Consider the following 27,985-nt stretch of genomic DNA (forward strand, 5'->3'; position numbering starts at 1 on the left):
TTGTTATATACTAATATTTTTCTGTTTTTAGGAACGTAATATAATTTCTTAATATTATAGCTTTAGTGATAGATATGAGCTTTCTATTGTAAGTATGAAGTGTTTCATTATTCCTTCAGTCGGTTGCTGTTCTTTTTGTGGAAAGCTGTTAGCTAATGTAGCTATCGACTTGAAAAGACAAAAACATTGTTGTGTGTTTTTGTTGAGTAAACACTTGATTATTATAAGGACTATTGTTGGCTGTGGATGTGGTAACGTTTATAATTGTACCGTTTCTTGCTTTATTCTTGATTTATATAACTTAGCATACTTAGCAGGCTAATGCTAAACAAAAGTATACATTTTTAAGCCAGCTGCCTACAAAAGGGCTGCATAACGGTATTCCTTATGTTAAAAAAAGTCTTATTAAAACAACATCTTATATCCTTGTATATCATCTTATACCATAACTATTCGATCATATTTTTTGCCCAATACTGCTTTTCTGCTCCGTCGCATTTATTTACAAAAGAAAAAACACATATTCTTATCTGTTGTTTGTAGTAAATAACACATGAGCAAGAACGCAGTTGCAATGGTATTTTGTATTCAAGTGGAATGAACAAAAACACTAAAATTCAGTGTGTGCATTTTTGTTTCTTAATTTCATCGTTTAACTCCTATTTTAAGTACGCAGTTCATTGTGCCATATATTTAGTTTACCCTACCCCCACATTTTGTAAAATAAAATCAAGATTTGGTGATGTTATTTTTTTAACCTTTATTTACTACCTATTAAATGTACGATGATATCACTTAATAGTTTGTTTGACCAACAGATTTAAAATGTGATACCTGCAGCACCCTCAGATAAGTAGAAATTGATAAATTTCTGACTTAGCAATGAGTGAAATTTACTTATACACTGGAAATTTAAGATGTTGACATAACACTAAACCATTTTAGTAAATAATTCCTAACGGTGGTAAACAAATATAATAAAAGACAGATTAAATGTATTTATGATTTCCTGAAAAGTTAACTGACAGGAAACAGTTTTTGAGGGTTTTGCAGACGTTAAATTTCTAATTAGTTTACGTTTACCAAACGCAATCAAGTGAAAACATTCAAATCTTCTTTGTACTTTAGTCAGTTAAAGTTTCAAGATCATTAACAAATCTTAGATTAATGCCCCAACTTTTCTGGAAATCTGTGTTTTGTTCAGTACTAGGCCCTATTCAAGTCCTTGTACCATTTTATTCTGTAAGGATTAACTATTTGTATGGCAATGAATTGGAAACTAATATCATTGTGACAATTTCTTTTAAGATACTTTTAATTTGTGGCTCACTGTGACAGTTTCAATACACAAGGATGCATACAGTGGACCAGGGCAATGTGTAATTTAATGAATCGAAAAGATGGCTATATGTTTTCATCACTGTATATTTGTTTTAAATCCATGTATCAAATGTAGGAAGTTTATACCTAAGCTGTGATAGAATCTTGTGTTAGAATTTCTTATGATTGTGTTGTGAAGTTAATTATGATTGGAATGATTGCCTTTTTTTACTCATCAATGTAGAACTTGGGTAAGGTGCATTTGGTATTTGCTTTTTATTATTAGTGAGATGTGTCTAGTAAGTCTTCCTAAAGCACATTTAAACCCAAAGTGCTACGCATGATAATTACATTACAAAATCACATGTAAATGTGGTTTAGTCACCTTTGAGCTTAATGCCTAGTTCACACTACGATTTTTGCCCTGTTTTTTTTTTGCTCGCCGACAGGTTGCTGCCGATGTGGCAGCTTGAGGCAAATCTGCATTTGCTCTGGGCTCAAATCGGCTCTCGATCACTGTGTGAACTGTTCAATGACTCGAGTCGAGCGACTCGCCAATTGCTTGTGAATCGCTTGCAGACTCAAGAAAAATATTTAGAAAGTTAAATATCTGGACCTGTTGGGACTCAAGATCCTGTAGTGTTGCGATCAGGTTGTGACTGGCATTGAGTGTGGTGTCGAGCTACGACCAATGAGAACGCAGGATACAGGGTAAGGGGAAACCTTGGGTAGGAGTTGTAAATGTGTGGGGCAGAATACATCAACATGCACACTAGCTTTACAGTATTTGTTACCTTATCGTCCATGCCAAAGCAAAATACCAAGATTGCTTTGCAAAAAATATTTAACTCTCTCTGCAGTACTGACAATCCCTGCTGGTTGCATAGCCAAATCCACTGTTTCACTCAAATTCTTTCCTTTTTCCTCATTAATTTTACACTGCACACCAACAACTTTGATCACTTACTTCTGGTTTACATGCATTTTTGGACATGTCATTATACCCCTTTACACTTTTCGAATGTGTTTTTGTGACAACATAGTTTGGGATACCAAAAGGATTAATCTGCGATTCCTCCTGGTGATAGATTGTGTAGTGTGTGACCCCCTTTCGCCAATCAATCGTGTGATGTGAAAACTACAATAACTTAAGACATCCGATTACAAGAGATCTAAACCAAGAGAGTGCAAGTCCTTTAACATCTACTGTATTGTCTAGCCTATCCAGTAAAATATCATGATCTACAGCAGAGGTCACTAACAGGCGGACCGCGGTCCGGATCCGGACCCAGAAGCTGTCCCATACGGACCCGGACCTACAGCCAAAACATAAAGTTATTATTTGAAACCTGACGGAGCGCTTCTATTTTAACCGGTGCAGCTTTTGTAGTCTTTACGGTAGCGGTTTAGCGGATGAGAAAACGCACAGACCAATCACGTGACACCACTCAGCCAATCAAGTCTGTGCATTCCAGCCGGTAAACACTGCGACTACAGTGCAGACAGATGAGAGAGTTAGAGGCGAGTTACATGTGGAAAGACGGTGGAAAGAAAAAGAAAGATAGCGAACGTAGAAAAAACGAAGGGAGAGATACAGACGACTGTGCAGGAGAAAGTTGAGAAAAAGACGAGTGAGACAGGAGACAAATAGTGCTCTCCAAAAAAGAAACGTGTACAGCAATAATACAGCATTTAATCTGTGATGGAGAGACTCATTTCTGTTCTTACTTCCCACTGGAGCACAATTTATTTTTGTTTTCTCTTAATTTGATAAGAGAAAGGTTTGATAAGGTGGGGTGGTCCGGGTCCTCTCTGTGTGGAGTTTGCATGTTCTCCCCGTGTTCGCGTGGGTTTACTCCAGGTGCTCCGGTTTCCTCCCACAGTACAAAGACGTGCAAGTGAGGTGAATTGGAGACACTAAATTGTCCATGACTGTATTCGATATAAACTTGTGACCTGATGAACCTTGTGTAATGAGTAACTACCGTTCCTGCCATGATGTAACCAAAGTGTAAAACACAACGTTAAAATCCTAATAAACAAACAGACATCTGATTTGACAGTCAGTTATTGATTACATGCAGATGTTGATACAACTACTAGGCTATTTATATATATTATATATCAATATATATGTTATATATATATATGTTATATATATATATATATATATATATATATATATATATATATATATATATATATATATACTGTATATATACAGTGCCTTGCAAAAGTATTCAGCCCCCTTGAACTTTTCAACCTTTTGCCACATTTCAGGCTTTAAACATAACGATATGAAATTGTAATTTTTTGTGAAGAATCAACAACAAGTGGGACACAATCGTGAAGTGGAACGAAATTTATTGGATATTTTAAACTTTTTTTAGAAATAAAAAACTGAAAAGTGGGGCGTGCAATATTATTCAGCCCCCTTGCGTTAATACTTTGTAGCGCCACCTTTTGCTGCGATTACAGCTGCAAGTCGCTTGGGGTATGTCTCTATTAGTTTTGCACATCGAGAGACAGACATTTTTGCCCATTCTTCCTTGCAAAACAGCTCGAGCTCAGTGAGGTTGGATGGAGAGCGTTTGTGAACAGCAGTTTTCAGCTCTTTCCACAGATTCTCGATGGGATTCAGGTCTGGACTTTGACTTGGCCATTTTAACACCTGGATAAGTTTATTTGTGAACCATTCCATTGTAGATTTTGCTTTATGTTTTGGATCATTGTCTTGTTGGAAGATAAATCTCCGTCCCAGTCTCAGGTCTTTTGCAGACTGCAACAGGTTTTCTTCCAGAATGGTCCTGTATTTGGCTCCATCCATCTTCCCTGTCCCTGCTGAAGAAAAGCAGGCCCAAACCATGATGCTGCCACCACCATGTTTGACAGTGGGGATGGTGTGTTCAGGGTGATGAGCTGTGTTGCTTTTATGCCAAACATAACGTTTTGCGTTGTGGCCAAAAAGTTCGATTTTGGTTTCATCTGACCAGAGCACCTTCTTCCACATGCTTGGTGTGTCTCCCAGGTGACTTTTTATAGATATCTTTGAGAAATGGCTTTCTTCTTGCCACTCTTCCATAAAGGCCAGATTTGTGCAGTGTACGACTGATTGTTGTCCTATGGACAGAGTCTCCCACCTCAGCTGTAGATCTCTGCAGTTCATTCAGAGTGATCATGGGCCTCTTGGCTGCATCTCTGATCAGTCTTCTCCTTGTTTGAGCTGAAAGTTTAGAGGGACAGCCCGGTCTTGGTAGATTTGCAGTGGTCTGATACTCCCTTCATTTCAATATGATCGCTTGCACAGTGCTCCTTGAGATGTTTAAAGCTTGGGAAATCTTTTTGTATCCAAATTCGGCTTTAAACTTCTCCACAACAGTATCTTGGACCTGCCTGGTGTGTTTCTTGGTCTTCATGATGCTCTCTGTGCTTTAAACAGAACTCTGAGACTGTCACAGAGCAGGTGCATTTATACGGAGACTTGATTACACACAGGTGGATTCTATTTATCACCATCAGTCATTTAGGTCAACATTGGATCATTCAGAGATCCTCACTGAACTTCTGGAGTGAGTTTGCTGCACTGAAAGTAAAGGGGCTGAATAATATTGCACGCCCCACTTTTCAGGTTTTTATTTCTAAAAAAAGTTTAAAATATCCAATAAATTTCGTTCCACTTCACGATTGTGTCGCACTTGTTGTTGATTCTTCACAAAAAATTACAATTTCATATCTTTATGTTTAAAGCCTGAAATGTGGCAAAAGGTTGAAAAGTTCAAGGGGGCTGAATACTTTTGCAAGGCACTGTATATATATATATATATATATACAGTGTATCACAAAAGTGAGTACACCCCTCACATTTCTGCAGATATTTAAGTATATCTTTTCATGGGACAACACTGACAAAATGACACTTTGACACAGTGAAAAGTAGTCTGTGTGCAGCTTATATAACAGTGTAAATTTATTCTTCCCTCAAAATAACTCAATATACAGCCATTAATGTCTAAACCACCGGCAACAAAAGTGAGTACACCCCTAAGAGACTACACCCCTAAATGTCCAAATTGAGCACTGCTTGTCATTTTTCCTCCAAAATGTCATGTGACTCATTAGTGTTACTAGGTCTCAGGTGTGCATAGGGAGCAGGTGTGTTCAATTTAGTAGTACAGCTCTCACACTCTCTCATACTGGTCACTGAAAGTTCCAACATGGCACCTCATGGCAAAGAACTCTCTGAGGATCTTAAAAGACGAATTGTTGCGCTACATGAAGATGGCCAAGGCTACAAGAAGATTGCCAACACCCTGAAACTGAGCTGCATCACAGTGGCCAAGATCATCCAGCGCTTTAAAAGAGCAGGGTCCACTCAGAACAGACCTCGCGTTGGTCGTCCAAAGAAGCTGAGTGCACGTGCTCAGCGTCACATCCAACTGCTGTCTTTGGAAGATAGGCGCAGGAGTGCTGTCAGCATTGCTGCAGAGATTGAAAAGGTGGGGGGTCAGCCTGTCAGTGCTCAGACCATACGCCGCACACTACATCAAATTGGTCTGCATGGCTGTCACCCCAGAAGGAAGCCTCTTCTGAAGTCTCTACACAAGAAAGCCCGCAAACAGTTTGCTGAAGACATGTCAACAAAGGACATGGATTACTGGAACCATGTCCTATGGTCTGATGAGACCAAGATTAATTTGTTTGGTTCAGATGGTCTCAAGCATGTGTGGCGGCAATCAGGTGAGGAGTACAAAGATAAGTGTGTCATGCCTACAGTCAAACATGGTGGTGGGAATGCCATGGTCTGGGGCTGCATGAGTGCAGCAGGTGTTGGGGAGTTACATTTCATTGAGGGACACATGAACTCCAATATGTACTGTGAAATACTGAAGCAGAGCATGATCCCCTGCCTCCGGAAACTGGGTCGCAGGGCAGTGTTCCAGCATGATAATGACCCCAAACACACCTCTAAGACGACCACTGCTTTATTGAAGAGGCTGAGGGTAAAGGTGATGGACTGGCCAAGCATGTCTCCAGACCTAAACCCAATAGAACATCTTTGGGGCATCCTCAAGCGGAAGGTGGAGGAGCGCAAAGTCTCGAATATCCGCCAGCTCCGTGATGTCGTCATGGAGGAGTGGAAAAGCATTCCAGTGGCAACCTGTGAAGCTCTGGTAAACTCCATGCCCAGGAGAGTTAAGGCAGTTCTGGGAAATAATGGTGGCCACACAAAATATTGACACTTCAGGAACTTTCACTAAGGGGTGTACTCACTTTTGTTGCCGGTGGTTTAGACATTAATGGCTGTATATTGAGTTATTTTGAGGGAAGAATAAATTTACACTGTTATATAAGCTGCACACAGACTACTTTTCATTGTGTCAAAGTGTCATTTTGTCAGTGTTGTCCCATGAAAAGATATACTTAAATATCTGCAGAAATGTGAGGGGTGTACTCACTTTTGTGATACACTGTATATATATATATATACGGAAAGGTCCGGAATGTTTAACTATATATATATATATATATATATATATATATATATATATATATATATATATATATATATATATATATATATATATAGTTAAACATTCCGGACCTTTGCTTCAAGAAATTTTCTCTAACTGGACCTCTTTACATTTTAGTTGAATACCACTGATCTACAGTATCAAATGCTGCAATAAGATCTGATAGAATGACAAAAGATTATCAGAGGACATTAATAAATCATTAACCACCTTAATTAAAGCAGTTTCGGTACTATGGTTGGGTCTAAATCCTGATAAAAATGTTTCATAAATACTGTTTTTGTGCAGATAATTATTGGGAAACTGCTTTTTCTGGAATCTTGAAGACAAAAGGCAGGTTTGAAATTGGCCTATAATTAGACCGAACATGTGGATCAAGATCAGGTTTTTTAATCAGGGGTTAATGGAGCAAATATTTAAGGAAAAGAGTTTGAACAGGGTCAAATATACAGTCATGTAAAAAAGTTAGGACACCCCATGAGAACCTTTGTCTTTTTGAACATATTTAAACATACAGTGGGGTCAAAAAGTATTTAGTCAGCCACTGATTGTGCAAGTTCTCCTACTTAGAAAGATGAGAGAGGTCTGTCATTTTCATCATAGGTACACTTCAACTATGAGAGACAAAATGAGAAAAAAAAAATCCAGGAAATCACATTGTAGGATTATTAAAGAATTTATTTGTAAATTATGGTGGAAAATAAGTATTTGGTCAATAACAAAAGTTCAACTCAATACTTTGTAACATAACCTTTGTTGGCAATGACAGAGGTCAAACGTTTCCTGTAAGTCTTCACCAGGTTTGCACACACTGTAGCTGGTATTTTGGCCCATTCCTCCATGCAGATCTCCTCTAGAGCAGTGATGTTTTGGGGCTGTTGCTGGCAACACGGACTCCACAAATTTTCTATGGGGTTGAGGTCTGGAGACGGGCTAGGCCACTCCAGGACCTTGAAAGGCTTTTTACGGAGCCACTCCTTCGTTGCCCGAGCAGTGTGTTTGGGATCATTGTCATGCTGGAAGACCCAGCCACGTTCCATCTTCAATGCTCTCACTGATGGAAGGAGGCTTAAAATCTCACGATACATGGCCCCGTTCATTCTTCCCTTAACACGGATCAGTCGTCCTGTCCCCTTTGCAGAAAAACAGCCCCAAAGCATGATGTTTTCACCCCCATGCTTCACAGTAGGTATGGTGTTTACTCAGCATTCTTCTTCCTCCAAACACGACGAGTTGAGTTTTTACCAAAAAGTTCCATTTTGGTTTCATCTGACCACATGATATTCTCCCAATCCTCTTCTGGATCATCCATATGCTCTCTGGCAAACTTCAGACAGGCCTGGACATGTACTGGCTTAAGCAGGGGACACGCCTGGCACTGCAGGATTTGAGTCCCTCTCGGCGTAGTGTTACTGATGGTAGCCTTTGTTACTTTGGTCCCAGCTCTCTGCAGGTCATTCATCAGGTCCCTCCATGTAGTTCTGAGATTTTTGCTCACCGTTCTCATGATCATTTTGATCCCACGGGATCGAGGGAGATTATCAATGGTCTTGTATGTCTTCCATTTTCTTACAATTGCTACCACAGTTGATTTATTCACACCAACCTGCTTGCCTATTGTAGATTCACTCTTCCCATCCTGGTGCAGGTCTACAGTTTTCTTCCTGGTGTCTTTCGACAGCTCTTTGGTCTTGGCCATGGTTGACTGTTTGAGGCTGTGGACAGGTGTCTTTTATACAGATAACGAGGTCAAACAGGTGCCATTAATACAGGTAACAAGTGGAGGACAGAAGAGTTTCTTAAAGAAGTTACAGGTCTGTGAGAGCCAGAAATCTTGCTTGTTTGTTACTGACCAAATACTTATTTTCCACCATAATTTACAAATAAATTCTTTAAAAATCCTACAATGTGATTTCCTGGATTTTTTTTTCTCATTTTGTCTCTCATAGTTGAAGTGTACCTATGATGAAAATTACAGACCTCTCTCATCTTTCTAAGTAGGAGAACTTGCACAATCAGTGGCTGACTAAATACTTTTTGGCCCCACTGTATGAACATTTGAGCTTCATTTGAACAGTACTGAGAGATGAAGCTTATCTAACTAAACAAATAAATAACAATGAACAAAAAAGAAATCATAATAATAATGAACAAAAATGGAAATTTATTGTGAGGAAAAAGTTAGGACACCCTATGTCCTAATAGCTGGTATTTCCCCCTTTGGCTGAAAAAACCTCAATTAGATGTTTCCTATAACCATCTACCAGTCTCTGACATTGACTGGTAGAAAGTTTTTCACACTCCTCCATGCAGAATTTCTTCAGCTCTGTGGGGTTTGAGGGGTTTCTTGCATGCACAGCCTGTTTCAAATTACCCCACAGCATCTCAATATGATTGAGATCTGGGCTTTGACTTGGCCATTCCAGAACTCCATTTCTTTCTTTTGAGCCATTCCTTGGTGGATTTACTGGAATGTTTTGGGTCGTTGTCATGCTACATGGTCCACCTCCGCTTCAGCTTTAGTTTTTGGACAGATGGTCTTATATTTTCCTCAAGCACCCTCTGATACAGTGAAGAATTCATCGTGGATTCTATAATGGAGAGCTTGTCAGGCCCTGCTGCTGCAAAGCAGCCCAAAACCATGACATTTCTACCTCCAGTTGGGATGAGGTTCTTGTGCTCAAATGCTGTGTTTGGTTTGCGCCAAACATGTCTTCTGTTACTGTGCCCAAATAATTCAACTTTGGAATCATCTGTCCAAAGCACATTGTTCCAGAAGTCCTGGTCCTTGTCTAGGTGTTCTCTGGTAAACTTTAGTCTTGCCCTGGTGTTTTTTTTGACAGCAAGGGTTTCCTCCTTGCACACCTCCCATGAAAATCAAACTTTTGCAGTCTCTTTCTGATGGTAGATGCATGTACCTTGTTATCAACTGTGGCAAGAGCTACCTGTAGGTCCTGTGATTAAATTGTAGGATTATTGGAGACTTCTTTACGCATCTTGCGGTCTGCTCTTGGGCTGAACTTGCTAGGACGGCCGGACCTGGCCATGTTGGCAGTTGTTTTAAATGTTCACCACTTGTAAATAATTTTCCGGACAGTGGAATGGCTGATTTCTAATTGTTTTGAGATCTTTTTCAATCTCTTCATAGACTCATATGCATCTAGCAAACCAAACTAATGTCTGAGGTTTAAATAAAACTCCAATGTCCTCTAACGATGGTCTAATCATCGCAGCTGATGTGGTGCACCAGATTCTAATTTTATATTCAAATATTTTTTTATTGGCATTTTAACTATTACCAACATACAACAAACAGCAGCCCCCCCTCCCAAACAACATAGAATCATACATAGATAGAGAAAGAAAAAAAAAAAAAAAAAAGAAAAAATCACAGAGATCGACAGTTGTATTCTGTTAGTTATTAGTTCTAGTTACCATTGTCTCCAGCCGGAAACGCCAAGTTAAAATAGTCCAGAAATGGCCGCCACACCTTATGAAACCTTTGAGTAGATCCTCTGATCGAGTATTTTAGCTTCTCGAGCTTTAAGTGGGCCATTACCTCCATCACCCACTGTCTATGTGTAGGGGGAGCAGCCGATTTCCAGTTTAATAAAATAAGTCGCCTTGCCAGAAGGGACATAAAGGCCACGGCTTCTGAGTGGGCAGCTGTCACCACCCCCTCTACAGGGACCACACCAAAGATAGCTATTTCAGGGCCAGGGCTGATCACTATGTTGTAAGTATGGGAAAAAGTCTCAAAAATAGAGGACCAGAATCGTACCAACCGTGGACATGACCAGAACATATGATAAAGGGTGGCCGGGCTCTGATGGCATCGGGAACAAGCAGGGTCAACACCTGGGTAAATCTTGGCCAGTCTACTCTTAGACATATCGAGCCTATGCAGCACTTTAAACTGGAGTAGACCATGTCTGACACTGATAGAGGTTGAATGTATCTTTTTAATTGCCTGTAACCAGAAATCCTCAGATATGTCATAACCCAAGTCCTCCTTCCAGGCTGCTGTAATGTGTTCAAGTGATGGGGACGCCAACTTCTGGATATCATAATATAGTCTACTCATTATTCCCTTTTAAATTGGATCTAAATCCAACCATTCATCTATCCAGCTATTTGGTGGGGATGATGGGAAAGAAGGGATATGCTTCTTAACAAAGGCCCGCACCTGTAAGTACCTGAAAAAATGACATCGAGGTATATTGAACTCCCTCACTAGTTGTTCAAAAGTCATAAACACCCCATCCCTATAAAAATCCTTTACCCGACCTAGACCGCTCCCCAGCCACACCCGGAACGCCGCATCCATGAGTGAAGGAGGAAAAAGTGCATTGGCAACAATTGGACTATGAAGCAAAGTCTGCCTGAGCTTGAAATGGGTCCTAAACTGAGACCAAATTCTAAGTGAGTTACTCACTATAGGGTTATTTGTATACCGTTTTTTACTCAGTGGTAATGGCGCACATACCAAAGACGTCAGAGACACAGGATGTGCCGAATGCCGTTCCATCTCTGTCCATGCCAATCCGCCCTCCTCCCCAGACGTAGAGACCCAGTGTAATAATTTATGAATATTCGCTGCCCAGTAATATTGTAAAAAATTAGGAAGTGCCAAACCTCCATCCTCTTTCTGTCTTTCTAAATACGCCTTTCTTATCCGTGGAACAGTCTTATTCCAAATAAAACTTGATATGGACTTATCTAATTCCTTAAAAAAAGACTTTGGGATGAAGGTCGGCACTGTTTGAAATAGAAACATAAACCTAGGCGCAATTATCATCTTGACTGAGTTAATCCTTCCCGCTAACGAGATGGGAAGTGATGACCAGCGGATGAGGTCTTGTTTAGCCCTCTCCAGGGCTGGATTAAAATTCAATTTAAACAGGTCCTTAAATTTACGGGTTACTGATACTCCAAGGTATATAAAAGTGTCCAGAACTTTCCTCAATGGGTATGACTCATAAGACATTTCTCGGGCTTGGTCATTGATAGGGAAGAGCAGGCTCTTAGTAAGGTTGATCTTATAACCTGAGACATTGCCAAAGTTTGAAATAATTTCTAGTGCTCTGGGGATAGATGTGCTAGGGTTAGACAGATACAGCAAAAGATCATCTGCATACAGAGACAGTTTGTGGGTTTGACCACCCCTAATAATTCCTGTGATGCCCCCAGTCTCCCTTAGAGCAACTGCTAGTGGTTCAATGGCAAGATTGAATAGGAGAGGGCTTAATGGACAGCCTTGTCTAGTCCCTCTACACACCGGAAAATAGTGAGAAATGACTTTGTTAGTACGGACTGAGGCTTGGGGTGCTGCATATAAAACTCTTATCCATGCACAAAATTTGGGACCAAAACCAAACCTCTCCAATGTTGCAAAAAGGTAATTATACTCAATTCGGTCAAATGCTTTGTGCGCATCCAAAGAGAGCAGGACCTCGGCTGCAGGTATAACTTCAGGAGAATAAAGAACATTAAACAGTCGGCGCAGATTGCTAAAAAGCTGCCGCCCTGTGATAAAGCCAGTCTGGTCTGGATGAATTACTGTATGCATGACAGATTCAAGTCTGCCAGCCAAGACCTTAGTCAAAATCTTATAGTCACAGCAGAGTAGGCTCACTGGTCGGTATGACTCACACTTCAGAGGGTCTCTTCCTTTTTTCAGAAGAACTGAAATCATGGCCTGTCTCATTGTGGGGGGAAGCAACCTCTGCTCCAGTGCCTCCGCAAATACATCCTTGAGAAGAGGGGTTAGTTTATTCGCAAATTTTTTAAAAAATTCAGTGGGGAAGCCATCTGGCCCTGGAGCTTTTCCACTCTTCATTTTTTTAATTGCCTGCTCAATTTCCACTGTTGAGATACTACTTTCCAGATCCGTCTTGTCTTGTAAACCTATATTTGGCAATGTAAAATCATCAAGGAATTGGGCTATTTGGGTGGGCTCACTCTCTGCAGTAGTATAGAGGTCTTCATAAAATGTCCTAAACTGATTGTTAATGTTTTTTTGATCCGTGATTATTCCGCTTGGGGTGGCAATCTCTGCTATAAAGCCAGCTTCTTCAGACTGTCTTAACTGATGACATAGCAATTTACTGGCTCGTTCCCCATGCTCATAAAATTCTTGCCGGGATTTAAGATGGAGTTTTTTAGCTTCCCCTGTCGAAAGCAAGTCAAATTCGGTTAGCAAAGCTGTTCTCTCTTTGTATAGGTCATCTGAGGGAGTAATAGAGTGTCTGTAGTCAATATCCTTAATCAACTCGCTGAGTTCATTAAGGCGTGCCATCCTTCTTTTGTTCTTACTGGCGTTATAGGATATTATCTGTCCCCGCAAATATGCTTTCATTGTCTCCCAGAGATTACCATAGGTTGTGTCTGAAGGCTGAAGATTCATTTCCAGGAAAAAGTCCATTTGAGTGGATAAAAAGCTAACAAAATCCTCACTAGACAAAAGACCTGGATCCAATCTCCAGGTACGTTGAGGGAGTGTATTGTCAGGAAAACAAAATGCCATTGTCAATGGGCCATGATCAGAGATCACAATGCCCTCATATTCACTTGCTCTCAACAGGGGGAGAAATTTTTTATCTATTAGGAAGTAGTCTATCCTAGAGTATGACTGATGTGCTGCAGAATAAAAGGAATACTGTCTAGACCTTGGATTTCTATATCTCCACGCATCGACAGCCCCGTAAGCCCGAAGAAAATTGTCAATAGTTTCCGACGATTTACTTAACCTTCCCAATGCGGCCCCCGAGCGATCCAGAACGGGGTCCAAAACGCAATTAAAGTCTCCTCCAATAATCAGTTGATGGCTGTTCAAGTCTGGAAGCCTGGAAAAAAAATTGCTAAAGAAATTTGCATTATCCCAGTTGGGGGCGTACACGCATGCAAGTACCACTGGTGTATTAAACAAAAGTCCTTGCACAATAATAAAACGGCCATCTCTGTCTGAAATTACTTTTGACTGGACAAATTGCACCCCTCTATGAATCAAAATGGCTGTTCCTCTGCATTTAGCATTAAGTCTAGAATGAAAAATCTGAGAGAAATTTCCCCTATTAAGTCTAATGTGGTCCGTATTGAGCAGGTGTGTTTCAGTAAAAAATGCTATGTCTGTTTGTAATTTCGATAAATGTGAAAACACCTTATTACGTTTTACTGGGTGATTAAGCCCTTTAACGTTCCAATTAGTGAATTTAGTAATTGCTTGGCCCGACCTACTACTATTAGGGACCGCCATTAATTTGTGTCAGTAGCAAAACAGTGGCATTCCGGCTACAGACAACACAGCAACGAACAATTCCAAGAAGTAACAGTTCTCTGTAATAGTGTAAAATTAAAAACCATAAAAGAAAACACAAAACTGACAAGAAACCAAACAAAACATCCAAAAACTTCCCTTTCACAACAACCCATTGTTGCTCTCTCCCCAAATGAGAGGCCTCATAAACCCTCCATTGCATTCTATTGTTTAACAAATCTACGCTTACCTTGTGAGACTGAGCCCCACTGGAACTATATTAAATAACAAAACAAAATGTTGCAGCTAAACATGACCGAAATCAAACATATCACACTCATTAAACCTCACATACCACTTCTCCCATCCTCTTTTAAACTGTCATCTCGCCAAAAATATCCCAAACTGTATCGTTATATAACGTGGCTCATGAACAGAAAACTTCAATATGTTTACCTCTTTTCTTGGAGTCAGGAAAATTAAAACAGTATTATGCTGAAGCGGACATTACACTATTGAAAGTAAGTTGTAGCGGCTGTATCCCAAATACCGCTCATCCACCCTACCAAGTGTAGAACCTCGCCGACAAAACGTCCGTGATTGTCACCGAGCATGTTACGCTTAGCCTTTCAGTTTATTCATAATAAAGTCCTTAGCCAGTTTGGGATCTTTAAAGCGTGAACACTCGCCACTCTGCGTCGTTATCCTCAGCTCCGCCGGGTACCACAAGCCATAGCGAATTCCTTCGCAAGCCCTTAATAGGACACGCACTTCGTTGAATTCGGCTCTCCGTTTAGCCACAGCTTGTGTATAATCCGGCTGGATGCGAATTTTATCACCGTCCTTTGTAGTCAACTGTTTCAATTGACCGGCTTTTCTCAAAATCGCCTCTTTCTCCTGAAAATAGTGGCATCTGATAACAAAGGCTCTCGGCGGGTCATCCTCACCCGGTCTCTCACGCAGCGTGCGATGAGCCCGGTCGAGTAGGGGAAGCTTGTCGAGGCCAAGTGTTTCCATCAAGCACTGAGAGACAAAGTCCGTCGGGCGTTCTCCATTTTCTCGCTTCTCCTTTATCCCGATAATACGTAGGTTACACCGGCGTGACCGTGCCTCCAGATCCTCATTTCGTGCCTTTAAAATGACCAGTTCTCTTTGCACAGTTACCATGTCTCGTTCCAATGCAGTAATCTGATCGGAAAACCCACCGGCTGTGGACTCAAGGTCGACCACCCGTTTTCCCAGAGCCTCGTTTTTAGCGTTTGCGTTATCATTGGCAAGTTTGATTTCTGCTCTAAGTTGGTCAACCTGATTCCTAATCTCAGTCGACTGTGCCTCCGCTTTAGCGAGAAGTTCAGCCCTCAGTTCTGCGATCGCTTGGAGAATAGCATCTTTCTCCGGTCTCCGGTCCAAAACCGCATGGCTATCGGGGTTAGCTTTAGCACGTGTATCAGGCATTGCTCAAGAGATATATTTTAACACCCGAACGGAAACTTTATGTCTAATAATCAGATTTAACTTATCTGATACGTTTTCGTAAAGTTCCAATATAAAACAGCTGCTTTAAATATGTATATAAAAAGTTCTAGTGAGGAGCTCTACCAAAACACGTCTTCACATGGCGCCGCTTTGTCCGCCCCCCCCCAGATTCTAATTTTAGACATTTTAAGTAGTAATAAATGTGGGGATGTCCTAACTTTTTCCTTACAATAAATTTCTATTTTTGTTCATTACATTTTACTACTTGTGTTTAAAAGCAATTTTTTAACATTTTTTTTGTTTAGTTATACAGTGTATCACAAAAGTGAGTACACCCCTCACATTTCTGCAAATATTTTATTATATCTTTTCATGGGACAACACTATAGAAATAAAACTTGGATATAACTTAGAGTAGTCAGTGTACAACTTGTATAGCAGTGTAGATTTACTGTCTTCTGAAAATAACTCAACACACAGCCATTAATGTCTAAATGGCTGGCAACATAAGTGAGTACACCCCACAGTGAACATGTCCAAATTGTGCCCAAAGTGTCAATATTTTGTGTGACCACCATTATTATCCAGCACTGCCTTAACCCTCCTGGGCATGGAATTCACCAGAGCTGCACAGGTTGCTACTGGAATCCTCTTCCACTCCTCCATGATGACATCACGGAGCTGGTGGATGTTAGACACCTTGAACTCCTCCACCTTCCACTTGAGGATGCGCCACAGGTGCTCAATTGGGTTTAGTCCATCACCTTTACCTTCAGCTTCCTCAGCAAGGCAGTTGTCATCTTGGAGGTTGTGTTTGGGGTCGTTATCCTGTTGGAAAACTGCCATGAGGCCCAGTTTTCGAAGGGAGGGGATCATGCTCTGTTTCAGAATGTCACAGTACATGTTGGAATTCATGTTTCCCTCAATGAACTGCAGCTCCCCAGTGCCAGCAACACTCATGCAGCCCAAGGCCATGATGCTACCTCCACCATGCTTGACTGTAGGCAAGATACAGTTGTCTTGGTACTTCTCACCAGTGCGCCGCCACACATGCTGGACACCATCTGAGCCAAACAAGTTTATCTTGGTCTCGTCAGACCACAGGGCATTCCAGTAATCCATGTTCTTGGACTGCTTGTCTTCAGCAAACTGTTTGCAGGCTTTCTTGTGCGTCAGCTTCCTTCTGGGATGACGACCATGCAGACTGAGTTGATGCAGTGTGCGGCGTATGGTCTGAGCACTGACTGGCTGACCTCCCACGTCTTCAACCTCTGCAGCAATGCTGGCAGCACTTATGTGTCTATTTTTTAAAGCCAACCTCTGGATATGACGCCGAACACGTGGACTCAACTGTTTTGGTCGACCCTGGCGAAGCCTGTTCTGAGTGGAACCTGTCCTGGAAAACCGCTGTATGACCTTGGCCACCATGCTGTAGCTCAGTTTCAGGGTGTTAGCAATCTTCTTATAGCCTAGGCCATCTTTGTGGAGAGCAACAATTCTATTTCTCACATCCTCAGAGAGTTCTTTGCCATGAGGTGCCATGTTGAATATCCAGTGGCCAGTATGAGAGAATTGTACCCAAAACACCAAATTTAACAGCCCTGCTCCCCATTTACACCTGGGACCTTGACACATGACACCAGGGAGGGACAACGACACATTTGGGCACAGTTGGACATGTTCACTGTGGGGTGTACTCACTTATGTTGCCAGCTATTTAGACATTAATGGCTGTGTGTTGAGTTATTTTCAGAAGACAGTAAATCTACACTGCTATACAAGCTGTACACTGACTACTCTAAATTATATCCAAGTTTCATGTCTATAGTGTTGTCCCATGAAAAGATATAATGAAATATTTGCAGAAATGTGAGGGGTGTACTCACTTTTGTGATACACTGTATAACTCCATCTCTCAGTACTGTTCAAATGAAGCTCAAATGTTTAAATGTGTTTAAAAAGACAAAGGTTCTCATGGGGTGTCCTAACTTTTTTACATGACTGTACATGAAGATGACTTAGTGATTTAATCAGTGCAGTTAGTTCAGTTTGGAAGATTGGAGTAAAGGATTTTAGTTGAATATCCTTGTTGAATAAGTCACTATTATCGCCCATGCAGCTCCAAGTGAATTGCTGCTTAATATTTCCAGGTGACACACTTTGAAGGCAAATTTTTTCTATCTTGTCATTTAAAAAAAAAAAAAAAAAATTTAATCGCTGATACAGTCGGATGGTACATTAGATTCACTTTCAGTGACATTTTTAAGAAGTTTGGATGATTCTCTCAAAAATTAGTCTAGGATCTTTCTTATTATTCTCTGTTAAGGAAGAATAATATAAATGCTTCTATAGGAGCATGTTTATACTCGGGGCATCTTTCCATGCTATCTTGTACACTTCCAGTGTAGTGTGCAGCCACTTGCACTCTAACTTTCATGCTACTTGTTTTAGAGCATGTGTGTGGTCATTGTACCATAGACCAAGCTTTTTCTTCCTAATCAGTTTAGTTTTAACTGGTACTACACTATCTTTGTTGTGTGGAATACATACTCTAAATGTTGAACTGCCTGGTCTTGCTCTTTAAGCATTGATGGTGACATTGGTAATTCTGGTAGGCTGTTTATGAACGCTGCCGCAGTTGTGATAGATTTAAAGCGATGTAGTAGCTGTATATCATTAGATAAGGACACTTCATATATTAGGAGGAAATTATTTGAAATTAAGTAGTTTTGTAGTAAAAAAAACAAACAAAAAAACAGGTTGTCTATGTCAATACCATAAGTTAATATTAAGGTGAGTTTACAGTGGTGAGTGGGTCCTGTTACATTTTGGGTAATACTAGGACTGGGCAGTATGACCAAAAATTTGTATCACTGTATTTTTTATTTTTTGTATGACTGGGACTTTATATATTTCTGTGGCTGATTCTACTGTCATGAAGACATCGAATATAAAACATTTATTTTCACCACGTATATAATGAAGGTTTTGAGTACTATAGGGTTTGCTTGGCCCCACAAAATGACGCGATATATGATGGAATCAGTCCGCGTGAAACAGGTGAATATTGTTTATTTAGTTTTAACAAATAAAACAACGTTTGCAATCTCCCAGTCACCACTGATCAAGTGCACCGATGTATGATTCCACTGTACAACTTGATCACAGGTCTGTTGTAGAAAACTCAACGACTTTATATTTCTACACCTCCAGCCTGCTTAGGTGGTGTTGTTATAACTTATGCTAATGCTTCCTGGTTAACTAGTGAGCTGTACTTAATCTGCACAACGCTCCATAGCGCTTTTAGAGGTGAACAATAGTATATGATCTGCTGCCTGTTGTATTAATTATGCTGCGGTATATGAAAAAATCCATACTGCACGAGGAATCAAAGCTGGTGTACCGAACGTACAGTCATAGCGCCCAGCTCTAGGTAATACCTATAGATTATAAAATAGAATCAAATGCGATTTTAAGCTAATGAACAATGAAAGCCTTTTTAGTTGATAGTACTAATTTGGAAAGAAAATAGCAAATTCTTGGAGAAATTTTTAATAAGGACCAGGGGGCCGGTGAATATTAATCAGCTTAAACATACTAGTTTTTTTAACAAATGAAGATTGATTGGCTATGTCAGCAACACAGACTTCAAGTGAGTTAGTTATATGAGTTGCTTTTACAGTGAGACCTATGTCTTTGTCATGAATTGTGGCTATTCCTCCTCCACGACTATTAAAACGTTGCTTATGTTCATAACCGTATCCCAGAGAAGGTGCTTCATTTAAACCTAATTACTTGTAAGGACTAGCCCAGGTTTCAATTAAACAAAGTGAAGTAAGACGGTTATCTGTGATAATTTCATTTACAATTACGTGCAAGTAACCTAATGTTTAGTAGTCCTAACTTTAACCCAATGCCAAGTTCAGACTACATGACTTTCCAAGTAGTCAGGTCGCTGTACAGTTCACACTACACGACTGGATCTATTGTAATCGGGAGTTTAACAAGTCAGTGTGTATTTCACACTACACGACTGATCGGCGATGGAGGGTTTCATACTACACGATCTATCACCATCTGGACTTGCAGGCAAGCTTCTCTGGTCTCCCAAACGACATTTTGTCACGAAAACAAACGCGAGATGTGATGAAAGGTTTAATGATACCACGTCCGAAAATGCACTCAACAAGTAGCGAGCGATTAAAGTTTGTGCGCTAATGTGCAGCGTAAAAAACAAAGAGGAAAAATAAATGAATCTGAGTGGATTTTGCTTGGATTGTTCTATACTGAGTAGGAGGTTAATAAATATTTTTTGCAATGCAGCGTTGGGGTTTTGTAGGGAACGATAAGGTCAGAAATACTGTAAAACTTGTGTGTGGGCCGGTGTATTCTCATATAAAATATATTACCCCTGTACCACCACACACCTCCCCTGTGTTTCCCCTCACACCGTATCTTGTTCTCATTGGCTGTTCGACATAGCACTCATTGCCAGTCGGCCAACTCGTATCAGATATCTGACATGCTAGAAATCTTGATTCGGTGAGTGCTCGGCGAGCCGCTCGGATCGAGTTGTTGAGTTGTTCACACATAGCGATCGAGAGCTGAGTTTAGATCGCCGAGCAAACGCCGAGTTGCTCCCGAGCCAGCAAATCTAGAGCAGACCAGTTGTTTTTACTTTTCTGTTCTTTTTATGAGGCTTATTTAGTCTGAGAAATATGCAAATCCCTTCCAATCTTTCTTTAAGGTACATTTTCTCAGGCATTTGTTGACAAACTGGAGATCCTCTGGCCATCTTTGCTCATCAAAGACTCAGCCTTTCCTGGATGCTGCTTTTGTACCAAATCATGATTACAATCAGGGTAGCAAATGTTAAAGAAATAACACAAACATTGAAACATATTTAGTTGATTTTTGCTTTCTCGTTTACAGTGGAAGTCGGTCGTCTAAGACATTCAAGCCGAAGAAGAACATTCCAGAGGGCTCACATCAGTACGAGTTGCTAAAGCATGCAGAGGCAACACTGGGCAGTGGTAACCTGCGCATGGCTGTCATGCTGCCAGATGGAGAAGACCTTAATGAATGGGTGGCAGTAAATAGTAAGCACCATGTGATCATGATTTGTCTGTGTACCATATGCTGCAGCCTGAAGTAGAGGGTTACTAGTGGCTGTGGATCAGTAGAACTAGCTGTATTGTAAGTAATAGCCTTAGGGCTGGGCAGATTTGTGACAGGAGATACTTGTTTAAGATGGCTAAGTGCAAAAACATATAACCGGATAGGTGTCGCTGCCCATGCAGATTTCAAGTCTGTTACATCTAGTTGCTGTTTCGAGTGCCAAATAGCAAGGCATTTCAGGGTCCATAATTACTGCAATTTATGGCATGAGGGTTACTAGGTTGGACATAGTGTATGATGTGATTTACTGTCTGGTTTTCTAAAATAATGAGGGAAAAATAATTTCAGTCTTTTGTAAGTTTCTTAGACACAGTGGCTTACCCATATACTAAGAGACAGGAAATAATTGTGAGTACTTAATTAGTAAAAGGATAAGTTTTAGTTGCCATCAACCATTTAGGGTTGTACTAACCAAAAATTTATTATTATGTTGCTGGTATCATGGCTATTTACATGTTAATGTTGTATTTTAGAAATGAAACAAAATCCACTGTTTTTAAACAATTTAATCAATTGTTTTAGTAATTCTATAATAAGAACAATGTGCAATCTCTAATATAATCTTACTCTTTCAATTTCGGAAAAGACTGGCTGGCTACTAAAAATGTAATAATTTATTCCAAAATGGATCAGACAAGCTGTATGTAGGAATTAAAGTTTAATTTGTTCTTTCACGTGAAGGTAGGTTTTTTTACGGTAGAACATCAATCCATTTAAACAGCATCTCTCTATTTTAAATGGAAATGCAACAAAATAAGCTATAGCTAAACTGTGGGTGGGCAATTAAATTTTCCGAGGGGCCACATAAGAAACTGGGACTGTTGTGGAGGGCTGGTCTAATATGGTGAACCTAATTCTGCTCAATATTAATTGTATCTCTTTAAAAAAAGCAGTAAATTGTACTTGTTTTGATAAGCTGTTACTGGAAGAACAGATGTTACAATCAGGCAATGAAAATGAGAAGCAGGTAAAAACATCAACATTATTTCACTATTTAATTTTAAATTTAAACTTTTTCAAAAACAGATGTTAACAAAATGTGCAGGTTTTAAATAAACTTTACACAAAGTGCTATTTTTTTTAATGACCTTATTTGCTGTTTTTCACTCATTTGTTCTTGTTGGGTATTATTTTTGGAAATTACAAAGCTGACCTTGGCTGCTCCAGTTCTGGATGTGTAAAAGTCAATAAAAAGTCCTTGTTATTTTTGCATGCAAAGCTTCAGGTGTGACGCTCTACATCATTCTTGTATTTCTCCGTGTTTAGTTTTGTAATAGCGATTAAACCCTAGATTTAAATTGTGATCACACAGTACATTTACAAGTACACTTTTACGTAACATAAAAGGACTCTGGTGAGATAAATATGTACTTCTATAAGCAGAACAGCAAGATAAGAAGCAGTTGGCTACTACACATGTGCCAGGGAGGATGTGTTTGACACAGCTCTCTTTGGTCGGGGTAGGGGTCTGCACTGGTGAGAAGTGATAAATCTGGTTAATTGGATATGACTAGATTGAAATAAAGGAAAAAATGTGGTGTAAAGTTAAAGTAAAAGAGTGGCACCCAGGGTGCTTGGGTGATGCAGTGGTTTGACACGCTAGCCCACCACTGCTGAAATCTCTAGTTTGAATCTCAGCTTTGCTAACAGCCGATGGGTACCAATGCAGATATACTACGAGTCTGTTTAAAAACCTAGTGAGCTGCCTTGTTGTCTTACTGCCTACATAGACAGCTGCCTAAGTAGAGAGGATTCTAATATGTCATCGACTTATAAGTCAGATTATTTGAATGCGCTACTTAGACAGCGATTACAGCAATTCCATCAGTTTTCGCTTACTAAGCTAACAATTAGCCTCATGCCATTCAAACCAACAGGATGAGGTGGTACAACGTGGTAGCATGTCAACTAACATCTCCCTCCGTGTACCAAAAACGGTTAAATTGCTGCTGACAAGCCTGAATTTGCTAATAAATTACACTTGTACACCCTTATACAAATGAAAAATCAATTGTAATTTATTTACGTTTGAAAATATTTTTGTTCTTCTTATTTCCGTTTCTTTCTGTCCGTCTTATTTGTAATTTTTTTGTGAGAAAAGTTGTGCTGCTTTGAATGCTGGGATTGCTTTCACCACTAAGGCAGCATCGGATTCTCCCTTGTTATTCAGTCAAAATACCATTCAAATTTAAGGTACCTTACTAGACAGCATTTTAAGGTATTTAAAAATCTATTTTAAGGTATTTAAAGTCTTCTTCTCGGGAGCGTGCATATGATGAAGTAAAATGCTGGCTATGTAGAGAGGTGATACTAGGTGATGTTGATCTCCACTCTGACTGAGGAGAGCTGTGACTAAAACATGCCTTACACACTTAACATTCATTTCCAACAGCTAATTCTTGATTTAAGCTGGCAGCAAAGGTTCAGATCTCGACACACGAGAGCTAATTTGGGCAAAATAAAAACTTTGTATGCACTCATCATGAACGATGGAACTATTACTCGTTAAAATCACAAACGGAAGCTGCTTTGTGTCACTATGGAGTCTGAATGCATGTTAAACTTTGCACATGTGGATCTGTGTGTAATGTTTATTACTAATTAAGAAAAGCATGTTTAGTTAGTGTTTATGGCTATCAACAGTAGGGCTGTCGCGCTAACCGCAATTTTGAGATATCGCGGTATAGACCAGCCAACCGCAGGGCATGCCAAGCAACCGCATCACCGCGATATTCACGTTTTTTCTTTCTTTCTTTGTAATCTTTTTTTGTTGTTGTTGTTGTTGTTGCAGGGTCCATCTTGTTTTACGCTTACATTCGGGCGTAATAAATGTTAAATAAATTCATAATGAAAATGAGCTAAGAGCGACATTTTCCTGCCAACTGTTTGCATATGTTGCTGCTGAGTTTCAGGCTTTGTGTTTTAAAATGTAAACAATCGCAACATGAATTATAGGCAAGTTTATTAATGATCAAATTGAGTTCACACTCAATAAAATACTTGTAATTTAGACTATATTTAAACAGCCTTGGCGTACTTAAACACTTAATGACGGGTAATATGGCATTGCAGCCTGCAAATATTATCTTGCTGGCTTGCTGGAATGATTTAAATGAATTTTTTCGTTGAATAAAAATGTATTGAAACGAATAATAACTTAAAATGTAGTATATATTGTTATGTTAATTATACCTACTAAATAGATAGTTAATAGTGGCGCGATAACCAGGCTAGATTTGCTTTGCTCTGTAAAGTCGCATGCAGGATCAGTACACGTGTATTAGTGTAACATCGGTAACGTTGGGAACATCACTACCCCACTCAGATCCTCTCTAAACCACATCAGGTGAACATGTTGGTTCTTCTAGCGCGCATGATAACGCAGGTTTAAACTCTTACAGACTTTATTATTAATTCTATTTTTTTTTTAACCATATTTTGATTAGAAGTGCATTTAGAATATTTAGCCTGAACTCTTTTTTTTTCGTTTCACAGTGCATATCTAGCCTAGGCTAGAAGCTTAATTTAAAGCTTTTTTTAATAGAGAAAAGACGCGCATCCCTGCTCTGTTCTGTATTTAACATTAAACACGCATTTCATTGGTCTTAAAGCTGTCTCATCTTTGTCATTATAAAGCAATAATATACCGAATCATAGCCTAACAATAAAGCTTGTTTATATAGCTCTAAAATCCAGATAAATTAGGTAATTTTCAAAAAACTAAAAAAATGGCGATATCACCGCATACCGCGATATTAAGACGCAAGGGGAAATTCTTTCACCGCGACAGCCCTAATCAACAGTTGGTTTCTGTTGTTGATCTTACTGTTCTACATTAATGCCATGGTAACTGTGTAATGCTGTTTTTTTTTAGTATAAAGACTTGCTGATATGAAGCTTAGTGATGTGTTTATATTTTTATAAGCTTGTCAGTTATTGGTTAACTGTTGACCAATGATGGTCGGTTATTGGTTAAATGAAATTGGTTAAATGAAATTGGCAAAATTTGTTAATGTTATTGGATCACCATTTAGTTTTTCTAATGCGTGTCATAATGTTGATCCTCAGCTGTAGACTTTTTTAATCAGATCAACATGCTGTATGGGACCATAACTGACTTCTGCACTGAAGAAAGCTGCCCTTTAATGTCTGCTGGACCAAAGTAAGACCGTATTGATTTCCTTCCAAATCAATATGCATGTAATTCTTCAAAACGTATTTAATGACTGAAATCAGTACCTGAAATTAAAATGAAATCAGCATTTGTTGTTTAAGTAATCACATTGAAAGTAGTTGCATTATGTATTTTTTGCTATTTTATAGAAGATTTAACATTTCAATAATGTAATGCATTTTCTATAGATATGAATACCATTGGGCTGATGGAACCAACATTAAAAAGCCAATCAAATGCTCTGCTCCCAAGTATATTGATTACCTGATGACCTGGGTCCAGGACCAGCTTGATGATGAAACCCTTTTCCCTTCAAAAATAGGTTGGTTCTTTTTCAATAAATAAGTAATTTACAGCATCCTGACAAAATTAAATGCTTATAAAATTAAATGCTAAACCAGTTATAATTTCAGTATGCAGTACTGGTTCCAGAGCTACAGTCTTAATAAATGTTAGTAATAAATAATTAAATGTTTACTGTCAGATGCAATCTGTGTACAGCTAACAGTGACATGCATGTGAACTTGTCATCATCTCATTGTGCTTTGTCACCTTTGTACATTTAGCCCAAAGAATCTGATTAGCATAGATTTCTTTATACTGCTGCCCTGTCATCCCACCTGTAAATAGAGAAATAGTTTCACTTCATGCATCTTTACTTTAGGGTCTATGGTGTCTCTTCTGTGTTGTAGGCGTCCCTTTCCCGAAGAACTTTATGTCTGTGGCTAAGACAATCTTGAAGCGACTCTTCCGTGTCTACGCTCACATTTACCACCAGCACTTTGATTCAGTCATCCAGCTGCAGGAGGAAGCACATCTTAACACCTCTTTCAAACACTTCATTTTCTTTGTTCAGGTATGTGGTGCTGGGTGGAGGAGAAACACAACTGGGTACTTGGATACAACTAGATTGGAAGAAATAGGAAAAAATGCTGAAACAGAATTAAAAATTAATAAAACATTACTTCTTATGATATTGTTTAAGCTTTGTAAAGACTAACAACAATAGTTTTTTTTTTTTTTATATATTGACATTGTGTTATAAAAGATCTTCTTTTATTTCTAACTACTCTTGGTTTATTACTCACCCACTTATTTGATATGCACTTTTTTGTTTGTATTTAAACCATGAAAGCTCTAGCCTTTCGGAGATTCGCATAGAGCTGTTATCAGAAGCTCGATTAAAGGAATATCACAGCCTTGTTTCGCAGTTAAATTTCTAGCCATGTCATTCAATTCCAATGTGAACTTGTGCAGCCAGTAAAAGCCAAGCTGACTTTAAAAACTGCCCACAAATGAATAATTATTAGAGTGTATAGGCAAGGATCAAAAACTTGCTAGAGTTAAAACACCTGATCTAATTAAATGCAAGACTATGAGCATTTTGGTCATCCTATTTAGAAACAAGGACAATTAATATACACTGCTCAAAAAATTAAGGGAGCACTTAATCATCACAGTATAACACAAAATCAGTTAAACTTCAGGCCAGGGTATCAATCTTCCCAGTTAGGAATCATAAGCGATCATCTACTTTGGTGCAAATGAAAGTGACAACAGGTGCACCAGAGAGGCAACAGCAAGTTGTACACACAGGTGCACAGTCATGCTGGTGGTAGTAAAGGGCCTTTCCCAAATTGTTGCAAAAAAAGATCAAGGCACATAATTTCTATAATGAATTGTATACACTTAGCAGCGAGCAATGTGTGGGGCTAATCTACCTGCTGTTTAAAATTAGAAGGGGTGTCCACATGGTTTCTGCCATATGTGGTATGCATGTCTTAAATTGTGCAGTTATTTGCCTTATCTGTTTCTTTTTTTGTAGGAGTTCAACTTGATTGATAGGAAAGAGCTGGCCCCTCTTCAGGAACTAATTGAAAAGCTGACCTCTAAGGACAGATAAAGACTGATTTTCCTATTTACTGCACAATCAACCTGGTTATGTTTTCTCAGCTGTTTTACAGGTTCATTGGACTGACTTCTGGATCGATATTGCTTTTGTCTTATTATCCTGTTTTAAGTTGTGCAATGAATGCTTTCTGTGTTTTCAATGTCTGTGTGAAGTTCTTTCTCTGAGCAGTGCGTATCTGCGTAAGTGCCTGATGTTTGTCCTCCTGCAAATTCGAAGCATTTTGTGAATATAGCACCACAATCCTGAGAGATCAGCTTTCATGGTTTCCTTATGAGTTATTATAATCGACAAGATAAGAGATGTTGGCTGTTCTGAAAGTAATTGTAACCTTTTTGTTCTTAATATTATTACAGCTGGACAAAATGATTTGCTCCAGTCCTGTAATGAATAAACTTAGGGAAGGACTGGCTTTTTAGGTTTTGGTGGGACAGAAAAATACAAATGATACTATGCAATATTCATGTTCTTAAAATTTTTGGCCATAGACCATTGTTGACTATTTGAGCCAAAGTCAGTTTCTGTTTGACCTATGTCCTTGTTTTGATAAAAAAGCAAAACATTTTATGTGTTACACTCTAGCCCCCCTTTTCCCCCTGACGTTTGTTAGATTCTTACAGAAAGCATTTCTCATGGAAATGGTAACATAGCAGATATAGAGCATGTGATTATAGAACATATTAAAAATGAATTGAGACAAGGATGTGTAAACACTATCATAATATCTGATAGGAGGGGTACATTTAATCTAGGCTGGTAGGTATTTTTTGCACTTTGAATTCTTTGCATATTATGATGTTGCTAGATGATTTTATGCATATATTTATTTATTTTTTTACCTTGCTGCAAGATAATAGAACTCTAATTGGGTTTTGTCAATAAATGTAGTTTTTTATGATTGTTAAAAGTACGTAGCAGCTAGAGTGGAAATAATTGCTTGGCCTTTTTACAAAACCTTATTTCAAAACTAAGATTTCCTCTTAGCTGTTATCAATAACACTAAATCCATTTTTAATGAGAAACTTGTAAATAATGTACACAGATCAGTTACACAGTGGAAAAATGAAATGTTTTAACTAACAAAGCATTTGTGGTACAATACTGAATGGTGTTTATATTATAATAAAAGTATGTTTGACCAA

The 27,985-nt window shown here is 39.1% G+C and overlaps 1 protein-coding gene across 1 annotated transcript; it reads left to right on the top strand.

Moving 5' to 3' along the window:
* On the top strand, positions 1 to 27,985 carry LOC134335080 (MOB kinase activator 1B). Its single transcript, XM_063017466.1, has 6 exons — positions 1 to 88; positions 20,515 to 20,681; positions 24,829 to 24,922; positions 25,123 to 25,256; positions 25,627 to 25,790; positions 26,760 to 27,985. Exons 1-6 carry the CDS (start codon positions 75 to 77, stop codon positions 26,835 to 26,837), a joined length of 651 nt encoding a protein of 216 aa, XP_062873536.1. The 5' UTR covers positions 1 to 74; the 3' UTR covers positions 26,838 to 27,985.

Source organism: Trichomycterus rosablanca, chromosome 21 (genome assembly GCF_030014385.1).
Source record: "Trichomycterus rosablanca isolate fTriRos1 chromosome 21, fTriRos1.hap1, whole genome shotgun sequence".
NCBI lineage: Eukaryota > Metazoa > Chordata > Actinopteri > Siluriformes > Trichomycteridae > Trichomycterus > Trichomycterus rosablanca.

Bases quoted from the DNA above. Each gene is read 5' to 3' on its own strand.
- LOC134335080 (XM_063017466.1), top strand. The intron at 20,682-24,828 runs GTAAGCACCATG...GTTGATCCTCAG, and splicing joins TGAATGGGTGGCAGTAAATA to CTGTAGACTTTTTTAATCAG. The intron at 25,791-26,759 runs GTATGTGGTGCT...CTTTTTTTGTAG, and splicing joins ACTTCATTTTCTTTGTTCAG to GAGTTCAACTTGATTGATAG.